This window comes from Megascapheus bottae, chromosome 19, assembly GCF_031878675.1.
Source record: "Megascapheus bottae isolate mThoBot1 chromosome 19, mThoBot2.hap1, whole genome shotgun sequence".
Lineage (NCBI taxonomy): Eukaryota > Metazoa > Chordata > Mammalia > Rodentia > Geomyidae > Megascapheus > Megascapheus bottae.
The window spans coordinates 38,190,551-38,210,251 of record NC_143527.1 but is presented as its reverse complement, the minus strand read 5'-3'; the positions used below and the strand labels follow the sequence as shown (position 1 = coordinate 38,210,251).

At 46.2% G+C, this 19,701-nt stretch overlaps 2 protein-coding genes across 4 annotated transcripts in view; one reads left to right on the top strand and one right to left on the bottom strand.

Moving 5' to 3' along the window:
• The window catches only part of Enosf1 (enolase superfamily member 1), a 31,284-nt gene extending 24,512 nt beyond the window's left edge, over window positions 1-6,772 (top strand). For all 3 annotated transcript variants that reach the window (XM_090353369.1, XM_090353368.1, XM_090353367.1), the window contains 5 exons: window positions 626-667; window positions 1,520-1,649; window positions 1,884-1,983; window positions 5,484-5,565; window positions 6,373-6,772. In XM_090353369.1, coding sequence (XP_090209495.1) covers window positions 626-667; window positions 1,520-1,649; window positions 1,884-1,983; window positions 5,484-5,565; window positions 6,373-6,474 — 456 coding nt within the window. In that variant the 3' untranslated portion in view covers window positions 6,475-6,772. The remainder of the gene's footprint in view (window positions 1-625; window positions 668-1,519; window positions 1,650-1,883; window positions 1,984-5,483; window positions 5,566-6,372) is intronic.
• Window positions 6,773-8,480: 1,708 nt separating this feature from the next.
• Tyms (thymidylate synthetase) lies at window positions 8,481-18,335 on the bottom strand. The gene is made up of 7 exons (XM_090353366.1): window positions 18,138-18,335; window positions 16,815-16,888; window positions 14,827-15,001; window positions 12,344-12,445; window positions 11,428-11,603; window positions 10,854-10,925; window positions 8,481-8,712 (listed from the first exon to the last, which is right to left on the bottom strand). Exons 1-7 carry the CDS (start codon window positions 18,307-18,309, stop codon window positions 8,575-8,577), a joined length of 909 nt encoding a protein of 302 aa, XP_090209492.1. The 5' UTR covers window positions 18,310-18,335; the 3' UTR covers window positions 8,481-8,574.
• Between the last annotated feature and the right edge of the window lie 1,366 nt (window positions 18,336-19,701).

Sequence of the window (19,701 nt, the reverse complement as noted above, 5' to 3'; positions counted from 1 at the left end):
GGCAGCTGCAGAGACAACAAGTCCAGGCCACTACTCAGAGGAGACCCAGGGGGAATGCAGAATGCAGCAAAGAGGCAGCATCTGAGGCCAGTTGGTGGGATCTATTGCCAAGGACACGGCCAAGCACAGAGAGCCATTATGGATTTTCAAGTCAGTATGTAGCACTGTGCCTGACTCAGAATGAGATTCAGAGAGCAGTAGCTCTTAGCATCACCGACAGGAAGGAAGACCAGGCAGAAGCTAAAGAGCCTGGGGAGGTGAGCTGTGGAATCACAATCCAGTGGAGGCTGGGAGCAACCTGGCCCCAGGTGGCAGGTGAGTGGCTTTTCAGGGTCAGCAGAGAGGTCACAGTGACCAGCAGTGAAGATTCTAGCACTGCACTAGGTGAGGGAGTATACCAGGTGAGCAATGGTCTTTCTTCCTGTAAAGTAGGATCTCAGTCCCCATAGAGCTGTGTAGCCACAGCCTGCCCACAGGCACACAGTCCCCCAGACATCCTTCTGCCAGGCTATAAACATTCAACGGCAGGGACGTTTCCTTCTTCAGCTATAAATACATTATTTAAACATTAGGAGCTGCTGTTCTGTTACTGAGAAAAGTAACACCAGCTTGCCTTCCTTTGTAGGCACTGGCCCCATTAGGCATTGGTGTTGCCACAGGAGAACAGGTAAGTGATTGTCCTGCTTGTCACAAGCTTGCCACCTAATGGAGAATGTGCATTGGGCTTCATCACCTGTTGCATTCTGAAGTTGCATTTTATCATCTTAGAAACTGACCAGCTGGGGATATGGCTTAGTGGTAGAATGCTTACCTAGAATACAGAAGGCTCTGAGCTCAATCCTCAGCACTGAATAAAGAAAAGGCAGCTGATTAAAATCTAGAGCCAGATCTAGTTTAAAATTGGAGGCTTTTTTTTCTACAATACATAACTCAAGTCACTGATTTTGTTTTCAGTGTATAATCAAAATTGACAAGGCAGTGATTTAAAGTTACCATTGCCTGAACATACATAGCTTTGAGAAGGCTAGCTTCTAGTTGGAACTGACATGGTGGCTCACTTTTTATGCTTATAAACAAAGCCTAAGCCTAAGTACCTGATGCAGACAGCCCCCAAGCACAGCAGTGAGAGGAACAGACAGCTTTCCCAACAAAAGGAGAAATACTGCTCAGTTTCATTTATCACTGTGCTATCCACTCATCACTGTCAACCATGTCATCCAGAGACTCCACTTCACCTCCCATGCATCACTGATAGTTATTCTCTAATACTGAACCAATGTGACTTCCACCTGACTCATGCTGTCACAACTGCAGATGAGTCAAGAAGTGATGCAAAGCCCCTGCCTGCACTGTAAGCGGCCACCTCATGCTTAGTGAGAACAGAAAGGAAATAGGCCCAGCTTCCCCGAGGCTGCTGTGAGAAAACACCTGGCCAGGAATTGACCCACTGTTGGGTTCAGGGGGTCCTGAAGGCCAAACAGCTGACTCTTGTTTGTGTTATTTTCAAATGTATTTCCAGTGCCACAATAGAGTGATATTTAAGCAACTCCTCCAGGCAGATGCCCTGCAGTTTCTCCAGATTGACAGCTGCAGACTGGGAAGTGTCAATGAGAACCTCTCAGTTTTACTGATGGCCAGAAAGTTTGGAAGTAAGGCTGCTGGCCAGGCCTCCCACTCCTACGTCACTTCCTGTGATTCCCTTAATGTTCTTTCCACATTTATTTTTACTAACTATTTTAGTCCTAATCAAGGAATCTTTGATGATTTGCATCCTGGAATTTCCTTCTTAAATATTAATGATCTAATTATCTGTGAGCATGAACAAAACGACAGGGTTACTATGGTACTACTTTTGGTATCAAACAAAAATATCTTCCTTCTAGTTCCTGTCTGCCCCCATGCTGGTGGTGTAGGCCTCTGTGAACTGGTACAGCACTTGATCATATTTGACTTCATATCAGTCTCTGGAAGCCTTAAAAACAGGTCAGTGACATGGCATTAGCTCACTTTACTGCACTAGCATCCCTTAAGCCAAGCCAGATCTTTAAAAGTCCTGCTCTCATGAGCAAAGAAACAACCCAAATGCACTGATGAAAGGGACTAAAGAATGCTAGCTAAAAGGGGCTGGGAGTCCCTGGCTCACACATATAATCCTAGTTACTCATGAGGTTGAGAGCTGAAGATCATCGTTTGAAGCCCAGTTGGGGAAGAAAATGGTAGAGTGCTAGTCTTGATTTAAAAAAAAAAAAAAAAAAGCTAAGAGCGGGCTGAGAGTTTGGCATAGTAGTAGAGTGCTTGCCTAGCATGCACGAAAACCCAGGTTCGATTCCTTGGCACCACATACATAGAAAAGAGCCAGAATGGAGGTGGGGGAGGGAAATGAGGACAAAAACATGAGAATGGGTAGCAATGTTTGTGAAGTAATACACCTATCTGTCAAATATAATGTAACCCTTCTATTAATTACAAATATATATGTATGTATGTGTGTATATATATATAAGAAAAAAGCCAGAAGTGGTACTGAGGCTCAAGTAGTAGAGTTCTAGCCTTGAGAAAGTCCAAGGACAGTGCTCAGGCCCTAAGCTCAAGCCCAGGACAGGCAAGCCAAAAAAAAAAAAAAAAAAAAAAAAAAAAGCTAAGAGCTAGCAACAGGCTTTAAGTTAAAGCCCCAGTACTAGCATAAACAACAAACCCACTTCCAAATTAAGTTAAACCCAATGGTGTTCAACTAAACCCAGTCTGTAACTCACAGGATGAATTGGTTTTGCTTTGGCTTTTCCACAAGACGATAGCAGGATCTAGCACAGCATAGTCATTTTTCCTACTAGAAGGCCAGGTTCTTGGTAGCTGACTCACTGCTTTGTATGCTAGGGCTATGGTTGGTTTGGGCCAACTCCTCCCTCAACCAGCTCCTTTTTCCAACTTTCTGCAGCCTGGATTTCATCAGGCCTGTTCTGTACTTCTGTCTAATTTCTTCCATTCTGTGCATCTAGATCTTTAATTAATTTGGTCTTTTTTCAGGGGGAGGGGGCCAGTCCCCAGGCTTGAACTCAGGCCTTAGCACTGTCCTTAGGCCTTCTCAAGACTAGAGCTCTACCACTTGAGCCACAGCACTTCTGGCTTTTTCTATATATGTAGTACTAAGGAATTGAACTGGGTCTTGGTGCATACTAGGCAAGCACTCATCACTAGGCCACACTTCCAGCCTTGTCTTATTTCTTAACATGCCCTAGGTGAATCAGCTCTCCTCTCCTCCTTACCTTCTTAGGGATCAAACCAAGGGTCTTTCACAGGCTAGGCAAGCAACTTACCAGCAAGTTATGCCCTAGATTCTCAGGTAGACATTCAACTGGTAGTCTCCTAGGAGAGACTGCATGTGTGTGGCTTGATTTGTTCCAGGAATTAAATGTCACAGAAAGCTCACTAAAGAACATACTGAACATGAAAGGCATGAGGAAAGGTAAACACTGACTTCAGAAAGAGAAATGGGATGTTAGGACACACAGAGGACTATAGTTGTAATTGCAATTGTAGTTGGTAATGAACAGATTGGTGCTTCCTTTTATTATGACTACTGTATTTTTATGATGTAAATTAAAGAACATTAGATTGGAAAGGAAACAGCTTCCTTCATCCTGGAGCTACCATTAACCTATTTGATTCTACATGAGTCTAAACCTATTGGATCGCTGGAAGCTGAAGGTTGGGACTTTTTCCTTCTTCCTTCCTTCTTCCTTTAGCCAGTCCTGGCTAATGCTCTATGGCTTGAGCTACAGCATCACTTCCAGCTTTTTCTGTGTATGTGGTACTGAGGAATCAAACCCAGGGCTTTGTTCATGCTAGGGAAGCACTCTACCACTAGACCACACTCTCAGCTCCCTAGATAACTATTTCCAATCATTCCTGATCCTGGAGAGAGAAAAAAAAATGAACATTTCTAGGTTCTTCTGCCTTTGCCCCTCCTCTCAGTTTCTGCCTTTCACTCTAACAGGGATCCCATCAGTCTCAAAGTGTCCTGCAGTTCTGCAGGGATGAGGATCGTCAGCCTGCAGCTCAGGGCACCAGGTGTCCGTGTGATGCCCCAGAGCAGTATCCCTGTACATGTGAAACCACCACGGGTGCTGTCAGACCTCAGCTTGGCTTTGCCATTCCCTCAGCATAGATTACCAGCTCCCAGCTCACCTTCCAAGCTCATCTGTGTTCTCTCGATGGCTACCCTATTCTTTCCAGATGTCATATAGCACATGTAGTCAGTGGCCTGTGATCATTCAAACCATGGGGCTCTCTTGCCAGCCAGTCTCATTGTGCATCCCAGCACCAAGCATGCACACTGCTATTTACACCAGGGACAAAAAGATACAAGGCTGGGGCTAGTGTGTGCTACTAACCTCAGCTACCTGGAAGCAGAATAAGGATGGTAGTTTAGAGGCCAGTCTAGGTAAAAAGGTAGCAAACCCTATGTCAGAAACAATAAAAATGAGGATAGAGTGTAGTAGAACCTTTTCAAGATCCTGAATTCAGTGCCCACTAACACATAAACAAGTTTGATCGGGGGCTGGTGGCTCACATCCATAATCGTAGCTAATCAGAAGGCTGAGATCTGATGATGGCCGTTTGAAGCCAACCCAGGCAAGGAAGTCCTGACTCTCATCTCCAATTAATCACCAAAAAAAAAAAAAAAAAGCCAAAAGTAGAGCTGAGGCTTAAGAGGTACAGCAAAAAGAACTGAAAACGGTGCCCAGGTCCTGAGTTCAAGACCCAGAACCAGTACAAATAAAAGAAAAATTATGTTACTGGCCCCATAAGGGTACCTGAGCACAAAACTAGAAGGCTGCTGAGAGAACTTAAACTGACCGATCTGATTCTAAACCATGTGCTTTTCCTCCAAATTGTGTGTGTAGGTGCAAGGGACTTTATTTATTGGTTTAATCCATCCATCCAACTTGCCCTAAAGGCATCCAAATAACCTGGTCTTTATGAAATCTGAGTCAGCTCACTACAAAACCTTGTGGACAAGGGACCTTCTGGCTCCTTTCTACATTGCTATGAAAGCAATGTAGACAAAAGCATATCAGCTAGAGAAAGTCAAGGACTTTGATGGCAGTTTTCTCCTTCTTTCTCTGGGGACTGAAACCAGGGCTTCATGTATGTTAGGCCAACACTGTATCACTGAGCTGTAATCCTGATCATTCTTTTTTGGGTGCTTTCCCGCGTGTGTGTGTGACTCAGGGCCTAGGCATTGTCCCCAAGTTACCTGGTGCAAGGCTAGCACTTTACCACTTGAGTCACAGCTCCACTTCTGTTTTTTTGAGTCTGCCTAGGCTGGCTTTTGAACTGCCATCTTCAGATACTAGCCTCCTAAGTAACAAGGATTATAGGTGTGATCCACCAGCACCCAGCTCACTTGCCAGCTCTAACATCAGCTCAGATACTACCTACCCTTTAGGCAATGTTGTCCTACTGTGGTTCCTTCCCCCTAGGATGTGTGAATACGTGGACCACCTGCACGAACATTTCAAGTATCCAGTGATAATCAAGCAGGCTTCCTACATGCCTCCTAAGGTAAGCTGGGGCTCAGAACATCTTGGAGACAGACATATGGGGCTTTGACACAAGAGTATTTTGTTATTTAAAAACAGGTGGCTCTTTCGTAAGCCAATATGAAATTGAGGGTCAGAGATGAGGCCTTAAAACATTCTTTATGCTGGGCACTGGTGGCTCCGGGAAAGTCTGTGAGAGAGAGAGAGAGAGAGAGAGGGAGGGAGAGAGGGAGGGAGGGAGGGAGGGAGGGAGAGAGAGAGAGAGAGAGAGAGAGAGAGAGAGAGAGAGAGAGAGAGAGGGGAAAGGAAGGAAGGAAGGAAGGAAGGAAGGAAGGAAGGAAGGAAGGAAGGAAGGAAGGAAGGAAGGAAAGCCAGAAATGGAGCTGTGGCTCAAATTTCAGAGCAGTTGCTTTGAGCAAAATAAAACCTCAGGGACAATGAGTTCAAGCCCCAAGACATGCAACAAAAAAATAAAAACAACTTATGGAGGGGGTAAAAACACCCCAAAACCACACCCAGTACCACTTATAAGTTAGTGACCCTAAAGGTTTGACTTCAGCTGTGTAATCAGAGCCATTTATCCCAATTTTGTTCAGATTAAGAGCTCATTTTCATAGGCAGACATTGAGTATCAAAGGAAGTTGGATGACTTTTGGTAACTAATCTTGAGTGGCCAATTAAGGTGTGCACCTCTGCTCTTTCAGACAAGCTGAAAGTTTCTGAAATATGGAACTGTCTCTGGCTGATTTTAGAACACTTAGTAGCAGGGCAAAATAGACATTTCTGTCCCCTGTAGTTATTATCATTGCTCACTTGATGTTTTTGCTAGGCTGCGGGGTACTCCACTGAAATGAAGGAGGAATCGGTGCAGAAACACCAGTACCCACATGGTGAAGTCTGGAAGAAACTCCTCTCTGCTCAAGAAAATTAAGTGTTGAGCCTGAATGCCTTCTTTTTAACTCTTAAATGAAGAAGGCTTCTAACTTCATCCTTCCCAATTCAAACATGTTAGCCTAATGGATCAGCTAAATCATTGTTACTACTTGTTTTTTTTCAAAAAGTCAATACAGTCCAGGTGCTGGTGGCTCATGCCTATAATCCTAGCTACTTAAGGGGCTGAGACCTGAAGATCGTGGTTTGAAACCAGCCTGGGTAGAAAAATTCCTGAGACTTGTATCTTCAATCAACCACTCAAAAACCAGAAGTGGAGCTGTGGCTCGAAGTGGTAGAGCACTTGGCAAAAAAGGCTGTGAGTTCAAAACCCCACCACTGACCAAAAAATTAAAAAATGTCAAGCCAATACATTTTCTGTTGTATCCTCTAACAAATAGTTACTTATCTAAGTCCAGAAGTTTCTTAGAAAATTTCTCTCAAGTGCTTACTATATAGTAATTAAAACCATACTTTGAAAGTCAGCAGTATGTCACAACTTGTTGGGATAATTTCAAACTTGTCAAAAATTAGATCTTGGTGCATCAAAGGGAAGATGATTTCACAGACTAGTATAACAGCCCTTCTCTCTCTGATAGGTACATTACCACTTGACCCATGCCTCCATCCCTATCTTTTGCTAGTTAATTGGAGATGGAGTCTTATACTTTTCAGCTCCAGCTGGTTTCAAACCTCCATCTTCCAGATCTCATCCTCCTAAGTAGCTAGGATTACAGATGTGAGCCTCTGGTGCCTGGCCAGCATCCATTTTCTTGATCACACTTAAGAGAATTTACACTATTGAGGCAAATTGAAGCAAATGGTTCATAGATACCCCTTCCTTCATGCCTATCCATGCTCACAAGTTACATAGTTCATTTTCCACATCGTACATAGGGTGCTGGTGACTTATCATACCCATAATCCTAGTGATCTGAGAAATGTAGTTTGAAGCCAGCCTGAGTAGGCAAGTCCAGGTGGCTCATTTCCAATTAAGTGCCCCCACCCCCCAAAAAGCTGGTAGAGCACTAACCTTTAGCGAAAAAGCTCAGGAACTGTGCCCAGGCCTTGAGTTTAAGCCCCAGGACCACAAAAAGACAACTAAATAGCCATTTTTTATTTTCATATAAAAATGCCCTGCTGGAACACTGATGGCTCACACTTGTAATCCTAGTTACTCAGCAGGCTGAGATCTGAGGATCATGGTTCAAAGCCAGCTGGGCACTGAAGTCCACAAGACTCTTGTCTCCAATTAACTATCAGAAAACCGGAGTGGCTCTGTGGCTCATGTGGCAGAGTGGTAGCCTTGAGCCAAAGAGCTCAGGGGCAGTGCCCAGGCCCAGAATTCAAGCCCCACGACCAACAACAACAACAAAAAAAAGCAACTACGGGGCTGTTAGTATGGGCTAGTGCTTGCCTAACATGCATGGGTTCAATTCTTCAGTCCTGCACACACAGAATAAGCCAGAAGTGAAGCTGTGGCTAGTTAGTCTTGAGCAAAAGAAGCTCAGGGACAGTGCCAAGTACCTGAGTTCAAGCCCCAGGACTGCCACAAAAGAAAAAAAACTAGAATGAGATAAATCAAGGAAAAACAGAGCAAAATGGAACTTATGAAGTATACTGTACCCCACTAAAAAGCATTTATTTGAAGGTTCAATTTTAAGGAGGAACTAAGCAAACAACACAATGAGGAAAACAGAAAGAATAGTTCTTTATTACAGCAGTATATAAAACAAAATATACCTTTATACACATTTATAAGGACCCTGTACAGTAGGATTGATGGTGTTATTTCAAGTTCAGAAAAACAGCTTATGATGAGTCACTAGCCTTCATGAATGTCTATGACTGAAACTCTCCTCAGTGTCTGCACTTAACTCATCTCCACATTTCATGCATCCCAGTCAGCTCCCCCAACTCAACAATGCCTTCCATTACTAAGAGAAACAACACCCTTCAACACTAAGCAGTAGTAACTGGTAAGTTACTGACAGATATTTTTTGACCCACTATAGTAGTTTTCTCCTTTAAAACAAAAGTAACTTTCACCTGGGTTTCAAAAGGCAGGCAACATCCTTGTAATGGCTCTTTTAAAAGCACTCTAGACAGCCATTTCCATCTTAATACTCGGATGAGGATTGTATCCTTCAATCTGAAAGTCTTCCACTTTGAAGTCATCAATTGTCTCAACCTGTCGAAGGATTTTGAGTTTTGGGAAAGGTCTTGGTTCTCGCTGAAGCTAGAACAAAAGCGGGGAATGATTTTTCAATACTGGTACACTGTGCTTTAATTCTGTTCCCTATGTCCTTTATAAGAGAAGCACATAGGGTTCTATCAACACAGTCCTGTGTTATAGGGGTGTGACACTGTAGGTACCTACTTCCTGGAACCAGGACTGAGCCTAAACACCTAGTCGTGGTATTTTGTGATGTTACACAGCCTTAGATAGCTCACCAGGTGTACTTGCCATAACTCCTGGTAAATTTATTAAACATGCGAACCCAGTCTTTTTTACTTTTCCATTTGAAACTCAAAAGAGCATTCAGTATGTTTTTGGGGGGTTCCATAATCCCCATCCCAACTGACCATGGCAAAAAGAACAAAAGCAGGCATCTGTTTAATTCATAGAAAGGAATGCCATTCAGGATTCCTGAGGTGCACACACAGTGGCAGTCAGGACATGAAGGCATGACCTCACACTACTATGTCCATCAGGACAGAGCACATGAGCAGAGAACAGCTGAGCCAGCCTGCAGTCACCTCTACTCAAGAGACTCAACCCAAATAGGAGGAACTCAGGTATGTAATCTGGAAGGGACTGGTATGTTTTCCCCCTTTAGGCTCATAATGCAGATGCGTTTTTAACAAATTTTACTCTTTTTTTTTGGTCAATGGAGGGGCTTAAACTCAAGGCCTAGGTGTTGCTCCTGATCTTTGTGCTCAAGCCTACCACTCTAACCACTTGAGCTACAACTCCACTTTCAGCTTTCTTGGGGGTGCTCAATGGAGATAACAATCTTGGGGACTTTCTTGCCCAGGCTGGCTTTGAATTGCAGTCATCACATCTCAGCCTTCTGAGTAGCTAAGATTACAAGAGTGAGCCTCCAGCTCCTGCCATGAGATGCTTATATTTTTATTAATCATTTCAAGTCATTATTTGCTGGCTCTTCTCCTAAGAGCCATACAAAATTATCAATACAGAAAGAGGGTGGTAGGCAGTCAAGAAGAAGCACAAGGGCCGGGAGTTTGGCCTAGTGGTAGAGTGCTTGCCGAGCATGCACGAAGACCAGGGTTGGATTTCTCAGCATCATATACATAGAAAAACTGGAAGTGGTGCTGTGGCTGAAGTGGCAGAGCTCTAGCCTTGAGAAAGCCCAAGGACAGTGCTCAGACCCTGAGTTCAAGCCCCAGGCCTGGCAAAAAAAAAAAAAAAAGAGGAAGCACATGAGGATTACATGTGTCTGTCCCATCATCTACCATGTGTGTTTTCTGGCCCAGGCCAGACAATCCCCACCCCTGCAAGGGGTCTGAAGAACAGACAAGCCCCTGAAAGTTAAGACTTAAATACTGTATTGGGCATAAAATGAAGAACACTGGCATCTCAATACTCCTTCAAGTAAAAAGAGTTCAAATGCCAACTCAGGGAAGGTCTCAAATGTGACTCTTCCTCTCTGGTGCTCAGTACATTTGTGCATCCGTCACATTCAGTGACTGTGATTGCTGAAGTATGTATCAGTCTTCTCCCTACCCACCTCCCCTAACTCAAAGCCCTGCAATTGGGCCATGACATATTTACCTCAGACACAACATCAAGCAAAGTGCTTCTGATGTAAGGAGTGTTCCACAAAAATCAGGAAAAGATGCCAAACTCAAAAGAATATACCACATACCAAGAGTAGTGGCTCATGCCTGCAATCCCAGCTATTTAGGAGGTCAAGATCAAAAAAGATCCCAGGTTGAGGCCAACTCACACATGCATGTACAAGCTTCTTTCTCAATCAATAGCTGGGTATGGTAATGTATATTTATATCCCACACTATTCAATGTTGTTAGTAGCTATTTGGGAGGTTGAGATCAAGAAGCTCATAATTCTAGGCCAACCATTAGCTTTCTAAAAAGTTCACAAAATTCTACATCTATGAAAAAAACTGGGCATCTGTCATCCCAGCTAGTATGAGAAGGATAAAACAGAAGGACTACAATTCAAGTGTGTGCCTAGGCAAAAAGTAAAACCCTATCTCAAGAAACAATGCAAAAAAACTGCTGGGGTGTGGCTTAGAGGTACAGCACTTGACTAGAAAGTTTGAGTCCTCAAGTTAAAATACTAGTACCACCAAATAAACAAACAAAAAAGAGTGTAATACATAAATTATTCTTACCTGAATTTTCAGTGGCTCAATGTGATTTAGGTAAATATGTGCATCTCCCAAAGTGTGTACGAAGTCACCTGGCTAAATAAATTCAATGGGAGAAACCAGAACAGTTTTAGTTCCTTTAAAACATCAAGCAATTGCACATTAGGTAAAGTACCCAAGGGTTTTTGTTTTAAACGCTGGGCCTGGGCACTGTTCCTGAGTACTTCAGCTTAAGGTTAGTGCTCTACCACTTGAGCCACAGCACCACTTCTGGCTTTTTGTGTGTGGTACCAAAGAATTGGGCCCAGGGCTTCATGTGTGCTAGGCCCAACTCCTGGCCCCCCAAAGCTCTTTAAATAAATAAATTAGCCAGTGTGGCTTTAGTGAAAAATTTTTTTCACCAAAGTGGCACTACATGAGCCTGTAAGGTCACATACACCTCGAGACAGCAAAGCTCCAGAGTGAGCCAGTTCATATTCTACTGCTTCTCCCCAGGGTTCCTACCAGTCAGACCACACTGCCTCAATGTATCTGTTCCCTGTGAAAGAATGGAAGAGCTCAGAGCACTCGGCTACTATCCAGTTCCTGAGCGGCCCACCTGCAGGCCTGTGATGTGTGCAATCATGTAGGTGAGCAGGGCATAGCTGGCGATGTTGAAGGGCACACCCAGGCCCATGTCTCCGGACCTCTGGTACAGCTGGCAGGACAGCTCCCCATTCACCACATAGAACTGGCACAGGGCATGGCAGGGAGGCAGTGCCATCAGAGGAAGATCTGAAGAGTGAGCACAGAGGGAAAGGTGCTGTCAGTAAGGTAAAACAGCAGAAGCCAGCACAGGTGGTAGATACCATATCAAACCACCTCCTGGCCACAGCCATTCCCACCACCACTGCCCATCAAGCGGTAACAGAATACTCCACCACCCTTCCATAAAGCCACAGCAAAAAGGGCCAGAGTGTGGCTCAAGTGATATAGTACCTGCCTAGCAAGCTGGAACTGAGACTGAGCCTCAATACTGTAAAAAAAACAACAACAACAAAAAACCTAACATAAAAAAACTATAGGTATTTTCATAGGCCTTTTAAGGCTCTTTTTGGAATAACAACAAATATAAATGCATAGATTTTTATTTTTTTGAGTCCTGGGGCTTGAACTCAGGGCCTGAGCACTATCCTCGGGCTTTCTTAAAGCCTAGTGCTCTACCACTTGAGCCACAGCACCACTTCTGCCTTTTTCTATGTATGTGGTACCAAGGAATCGAGCCTGGATCTTCATGCATGCTAAGCAAGCAGTCTTACCACTAGGCCAAACTCTTGGCCCCCAAATGCATAAGACGTTAGCCCAAACCCCTAATATGAGGATGACTATGGGGTAAGCATGACCGCACCAGGTTACATGCGTGACAGCTTCATGGCCAGGACAGTTCTCAGGGTCATCTGTCACAGTGGTGCCTTGCACATGTGACCCTCTGAGCTTACTAGGCTAACGCAGGAGATGGCTGGGCTGTTCTCTACCTTTTGGGTTCCAGGCACACATGATGATCCGCCGGTCGTCGGGGTTGGTCTTGATGGTGTCAATCACTTTCTGCAGCTGGTCTACTCCCTGGCCTGTGTAATCTGTGAATTGTCAAGAAGAAGGACGTGTGTGTGTGTGTGTGCCGTGTGTTTACTCACAGCCTCACAAGGTGGCCCTGAAGCCATCTCTTACAGGCCTCACTCCATGTTCCTCCCAGATCCATGGTCGGAAGACAGCCAGCATGTTCTGTGCCTCTCTGATGTTGAGTTCAGGGCCCTGCCTGACTTCCTGAATCTGTTTTCTGGAGCTGTGACAGTCTGTTTGCTTTCCTGTAGATCAGTCTTTTATATTTTTTGGCTTATGCAATTTCATTTTCTCCCCTAACCTTCCCTTATTTCTAAGTGGTGGTCTGGAGATGGTGTGAACCCTAGGGGTTCATACGTTGAAATTTAATCTTTATTGTGAAGTGTTTAGAGGGTAGAAATTTAATCCAATTAATAGTGCTTAGCAACTACGCCTTTGGGAGGAGGCTAAGGGTAGATAAAGTCATCAGGGCAGAGGCCCCATGGTTTTCTGCGCGTATGTTACACATACACCCACAGATAAGTGTGTATAAAACTGATGAACCCTGGAGATTGCACTACAGCTAATTCATGCCAGATGGAGTACAAGGTATTACCAGGGGAGAAAAGGGTGAAGGGTACAGGAAACTGCCATTTCTTTCTCAGTTTTTTTTGTGTGTGTGAATCTATTAATTTCAAAATGAAACATTTTAAACAAAGAAGACAAATTTCCATACTGGCATTACAACAGCTGGCACACATACAACTTTTAATATATCAGGCCACAAGAAATAACTGACTCCCAGGCAGGAAGAAAGGTGACTTAAGCTAGGGGAAGACCCTCATGCCCAGAGAAGAAGCCAACACGCTGCACACTTCTCACATGAAGAACCAACAGTCTAGTCCACATTACTTTTTTCAGGGGGTGGGGGGAGCAGCGTCTGCTGGCACCAGGTTTCAATTCAGGGTATGGAATGCTTATTCTGCTTTTTGCTATCATGGCTGGACCTCTATCATTGGAGCCATGCATCCAGATCAGTTTGTTAGCTGGTTAATTGAAGATAAAGGGCCTCTCAGACTTTTCTGCTTGAACTGACCTTGAGTGTAGATCCTCACATATAGAGTAGCTAGATCCTGAGTGACTAGGTGACAGGTGTGAGCTCCTGGGACCCAGCACACACATTATGATAAAGTTCACATTAACATGAAAATGACCACTAGATCCATGTTCAAGTGTGCAATGCAGTCACACTAAAAGCATCCATACTGTTGTAGAGCCACACTACTGAGCACTCTTAACTACACATTACTTCCCCATTCCCCTGCCCCCCACCCCCAGGCAATGCCCACTTTATTTTCTGCGTTATGAATTTGTCCACTTCTGGTCCACACTGCATTTGAAATTTCTGGAAGTTGCCACATTAAGAAAACTTCAGGATCACACAAGAAGACAAATCTAGGCTTTTGCTGAAGAATGTGGGCAGCACCAGGCCTAAGTCCATCAAGTTAGCTGAAGCAAGTTATAGCCATCCCTTTACATGGCATGCCTTTTGTTCAGGCTGCTGGTCCTGCCCAGCCAGTAAAGTGTCACTTCCTGCAAAGAGGCACACCCCTTTCCAGGTGGCATTTACTTTGAAAACTGTCCATAAAACAGGAAGCACCAAAAGCCAGGACTCTGTGACACTTCAGTGGTGCCACCAACAGGAAAAGGAAGGTCCAAGACCTGACATGAGATGTTGAATTCTTGGTCTGTTCCTACAGAGAGGTAACCCAGTCAACTGTGCTGTCACCACAGCGCCACCTACAGCACGAAAAGGAAAACCACAACCATGTTTCCATTCTGTCTCCCAAGGATTTACTTTCCATTTTCCAATGCAAACACTGGTCCGGTGCTATCTGCCAATGACACAGGGATGCAAAGTTCCAAATGCCCAATAAATGTCAGTGACCGAGAATATGATCAGCTCTTTACAAGACATAGCTGTGGCTCCCACACCTTAATTCGGTGTCGAGTTTCAGTATCAAAATTACACATGAAGCTGGGTTCCAGGGGCTCATACCTACAATCCTAGCTTGTCAGGAGACCAAGATCTGAGGATCGTGGTTCAAAGCAGGACCAAGCAAGAAAGGCTGTGAGACTGTCATCACCAAAACAAACAAACAAACAAACAAACAAAAACAGAAGTAGAGCTGTGGCTCAAGTGGCAAAGCACTACTATTGAGCACAAAAGCTCAAGGACAGTGTTCAGGCTCCTGAGTTCAAGCTCTAGGATTAGTGCATGAATGCATCCATGCATGCACACACACACGTGTGCAAAACACAAAAGTATGAGCTAGGGTTCTGGCGTATCACCTCCAAACTTTACCTCAAACAATGGATTGGACTCAGCTAGAAGTCAAGGCTTGCACCATTTCCTCACCTGAATCCATATCTTTGTAGTCTGCTCCAAAATGCCTCCACTGGAAGCCATAAACTGGGCCCAGGTCCCCTTCTTTTCGGGCAGAAAATCCCAGGCTGTCCAAAAAGTCCCGGGATCCATTGGCATCCCAGATTTTCACTCCCTTGGAAGAGAGTTCTTTAGCATTTGTGGATCCCTGCAAGAGATGAGGACAGAGCAGGCATCTAAGTGGACTTCATGCCACCTGGTGTAAGCCTCCAAGAGACTCCAGTCCACAAGCCACTGGAGGATGGCCACTTAGCCACAGCGGTGTGTGGAGCCCATTCTATCTTGAAATAGACTGGTCTCAGCACAAACTTTTGGGCACTTCAGAATGACCAGACCACCCTTCAAGCCAGTTCATACCAGTTATACATGACCAAATTTGGATACAGCTGTATTCACCTCCTCTCTGTGCCATCATGTTCCCCCCAATCAATACTCCCTATACAACCTACACTTAAAAGGCTATTCTCTTCCAAGGCCTTATGTGTATCTGACTTCGCTCCATTAGGTTATGCCCATGGCATCCTTATCTGTATCCTCATCATGCAGGAACAGGACAGACCCCTCTCCTTTTCTAGAGTCTCTGGATATGGTGGGTCATATACCTGGGGACTTGGAACCTGACCCTGCTATATCTACTCCTCAGCTCACCCCTCTAACCTCACCTATAAGAGCACAGGAGCAATACTGATACATGTCTACTGTAAGAAACAGTCAGGACTAGCAAAATGCAGCTGGGCATGGATTAACCCTTACATGGCCCTGTCTTGTTCACAGATCCCAAGCTGTAGTGCAGGTATGTCAGAACTCCTGGTGTATTCTAACTCCTGGATTTGATGAAGGTCCCAGTGGATAAGGGGCATCTTGTATAGCTGGTAAGGATTTCTTAGAAAACTGAATTTCAAGCCTGATGTTAAAACACATGAACATATTTTAGGGATTCATCTCCCTTCCTGCCTCACTTTCGGTTGTTGCATTTGTACTCCTTTTTCCCCTCACAAGTAATTTCTCAGTCTTTCACAATCTGCTTCAAATTTCTCCCTTTTCCATCAATTTAGCTATGTTAAATTTAGCTAAGCTACAAGTGGAGCTGTAGCTCAAGTAACGGAGCATAAAAAGTTCAAGCCCCACCCAGTACCAACACACACACACACACACACACACACACACGAGCTATCAGTAGATATGTGTGTGAGTCCTCTTCTGAGCTATCTGTAGATATGTCTCCTGCTAAAGGCTTTCAGATGAAAAGCCAAGATAAAACAAAATCCTTCAAGAACACGGAAGACACACTAGACCACAATTAAATCCTTTCTAAAATCTATTAACAACTCTCAGGTCTGGTTTGACCAAAGATCACGTGCCTGTCTCCTCAGATACTCTGCACAACACTGCCCAGAATATCACTGGTTCTGGACTGGAATATGGAGAAGGGAGGAGTTAGCAATTGCTAATTGTGAGTGACTAATAGGCATCTACCTCCTACACAGTGATCAATATATTCTGTGTGCTTACCAGAGGCTAGGGCTGTGTTGTAAGCCCTAGGGACACAACAGCAAGAAGAGAAACACTCTTTGATGCTTACAAGATATTTCACTTATTGTTGATACCTCTCCTCTTCCCTCTCCTCAAGGAGAAATAAGGCCCAAACCACACACCAGAGGATGCTGCTTCCCACAGAAGCAAAAGAAGCTAGGGGGAGGAGATATCTCAGTCTTAAACCAGGAGGTCAAGGTGGCAGCAGACTGAACTGAGTGGAAGAATGTTCCAGGGGAAAGCAGGAGAGGCCTGGGTGGGGCAGAAAAAAGCAGGAAAAGGAGCCAAAACAGGAACTTTGGCTGGTACAGGTGAAAGGGGAAAGGCCTGAATCTGAAGGCTGAGGACCACGTGATCAGACTTTTAAATGCTCCCGGTTGGGTGTGGTGAATGGACTGTTGGATTACTGGTTGTAGCAGCTTCTGTACCTTGATAAACCACAGCAGCTCCTCCAAAACACCCTTCCAGAAAACACGTTTGGTGGTGAGCAGAGGGAATTCATCTGAAAAAAAAAGAAAAAAGTTTGCCACATCTGTCGGCATATGGGACACACCTTGCCACGGCCCAACTTTCTCTGTAGAGGAAAAGTGCCCAGGATGTAAAGCCCTGGGGTGTCAGCGCAGTCAGAAAATGCCAGCTGCTGCCCAGTGGCCACCTGGAGTGAGGGTGGGGCCCTCAGGCAGCAAGGCAAGTCAGTAACATGTTGTTCAGGGACCACCCACTGGAGTCACACTGGCCTGGACACGATGGGGGCAGCAGGTTGTGTGGAAACAAAAAGAGCCCCCACAACCACCACCACTGTGATCCTGTCCCACCACTGTGCCCACAAGGCTCCCAGGATAAAGAGCATTTGCCCCGCGTCTTAACCTCTGAGGCAGAGTAACTTGACTAAAGACTAAAGCCTTTAGAACCCTGGTTGTGGAGAGCAGTAGAAGGAAATCCCTGCTTGGAGAATTCCAGAATGTCCAACTAGATCAGCTGCAGTAGCTAATGGCGCTTGGGAGTCTCCCTAGTGTAGATGCATTGCTCACCTAACGTTTCCCTTTCAAAACCACGGGTCAAGGGTGCAGAAGCACCTTGGAGGAATCCCCTTTTCCTAGCAACTGGGGCTCAATCCCAGGGATCGCCGAGGTGAAAGACATGCCACCTACTGCCCCAACTCCCGTGCACCCCCGCACTCCCCCATCCAGACCTACATCAGGCCTGGGAAACTCCCCCCACCCCCACCCCGGGGCCATGCTGTAATAGGAAGGGAAGGAGGCAGTGGGAACCAGAACTCCTTTCTAGGTTTAAGAGGGAAATAATCCGGAACCCACAAGTTCCCGCCCAGACTCCCGGTCCTCTTCTCTTCCCGCCACCACCGTGGCGGGAAACTAGAGCGTTTTCGCTCTAGTTTAAAAAAAAAAAAAATGTTGCAATGCACATTGACCAACAACGAGGAGGGGAAAGGGGGGGAACAAAATCTAAGGGCTCCTGGTCGCCCGGACAGGCCAGTCCCACGCCCTAGCTATGGATCAGGCAATAGAGTCAGAACGCTTTGGGGGCGGGGGAGGGGGAGGTAGCAGCCTTGGAGGACCAAGGCTGGGGAGCCACGAGGGCCCGGGTGACACTCCCTGCTGTGACCCAGGGCGCCTCCCTCGAGCCCGAGCCTCCCTGTGGCATCAGGGGTAGGGATTACCGCGGCCCGCGCGCCCCCTCCCCGCAGCCGGGGCGCACGGTCCCCGCGCCCCCGGGGGCCCGGCCGGGGTCACCTCTCAGGTTGTAGCGCGCCTGCATGCCGAACACCGACAGGGTGCCGGTGCCCGTGCGGTCCTCCTTCCTGAAGCCGTAGCGCAGGATGTGCTCCACCTGCCCCAGGTACTGCCGCTCCCCGTGCACCAGGGGCGCGGCGGGCACGGAGGGCGCGGCGGGCACGGCGGGCATGGCGAGCGGCGCGGAGGGCAGTGGGCGGCGGGCACCCTTCCGCGCGCGCAGCGTCCCGCGCTCCGCCTCTTCCTGCCGGGAAGCGACCGCCCGCCCGCCCGCCCGAGCGAGGACCCAGCGCCCCCCTGTCCGCGCGCCTCTGGCGGCCAAGTGCGGACCCGCTCGCGCGCGCGCCTCGTGCCCCGCCGCGCCCGCCGGGGACACTCAGCCCAGCACCCTGGTGCGCCAGCCTCTGCGGAGGGGTCACCAAAGCTGGGGCAAGCCTACGGACTAGTGTAGACTTGTTCCTGCAGACGGCCAACCCGCCACCGAGCGCAGGCGCAGACGCGCGGACCCGCACTTCCACTGCAGCTGTCTCCCTCCCTCCTCCGTCCTTTCCTTCCTTCCTTCCTTCTTTCCTTCTGGCGTGAACTCAGGACTCCCTGCTTGCTAGGCTGGCACAATAAATAGGTCTGAACATGGCGAGCCATAATACAGCTTTGACCAGTGAAGGTCCAGTGTTTTCAACAACACACACACACACACACACACACACACACACACACAGACTTTATTTTTTTCTTAAACTTTGGTGAAACCTATCAGACAAACGCTGATGAATATGAACTGTTTGATCATTTACAGTGTGATAATACATGTGCATGCAAGGAACGATCTGCAACAACATTGAAAACACTGCAAGTGTTAAAATGTATTTGGCCACATCTGGGGCCTTGAAGAACAGGATGTGAGCTCCGTTGAAATGTGGGGTACGTGGGCCTTGGGTGTAGCTAGGGTCACAGCTGTGAGCCACTGGTGTTCCAGCACTCATGATTATTTTTCTTGGTTATCTCCTCTCGTTTTTTTGTTTGTTTGTTTTTTGCAAGTACTATAGTTTGGATAAGCATCTCCAAAAGTCCAGGTGTCGGGCTTGGTGGTCAGCCTGTAAGCCATGGCAAGGTGGTGGAGCCTTTAAGGGGTGGGTGGTGTGTACCAGCTGAAAGTTACAGGCCTATTAAGTGCCCCCCCCCCCAAGCACTCACAGCTTCTTCCTCTTGGAGCTTCTTGCCTGCTATGAGGTAAGCAGCTTCTCTGCCCCACCCTCTTGCTCCTATCTTCAACTACCCACAGACCTTGGGCGGAGACTTCTCAAACAAGTGAGTAGAAATAAACCTCTCTTCATAAATGGATTCTCTTGGGCATTTTTGACAAAATAAGGGAAAGGTTTTAGTGTCTGCTAAAGTGCGTGCCTCGAGTTAAAAGTATTAATTACTGGGAGGAGTTAGTTAAATGTCTTTTATCTGCAGCTTGGCCTCTTGTGTTCAGCTAAAACAACCATTGCCTGCTTTTATATGGTGCAGAGTCTTCACTAAATAGAATCTGAAAGATGTGTGGAAATGTTGGCATTTTGGA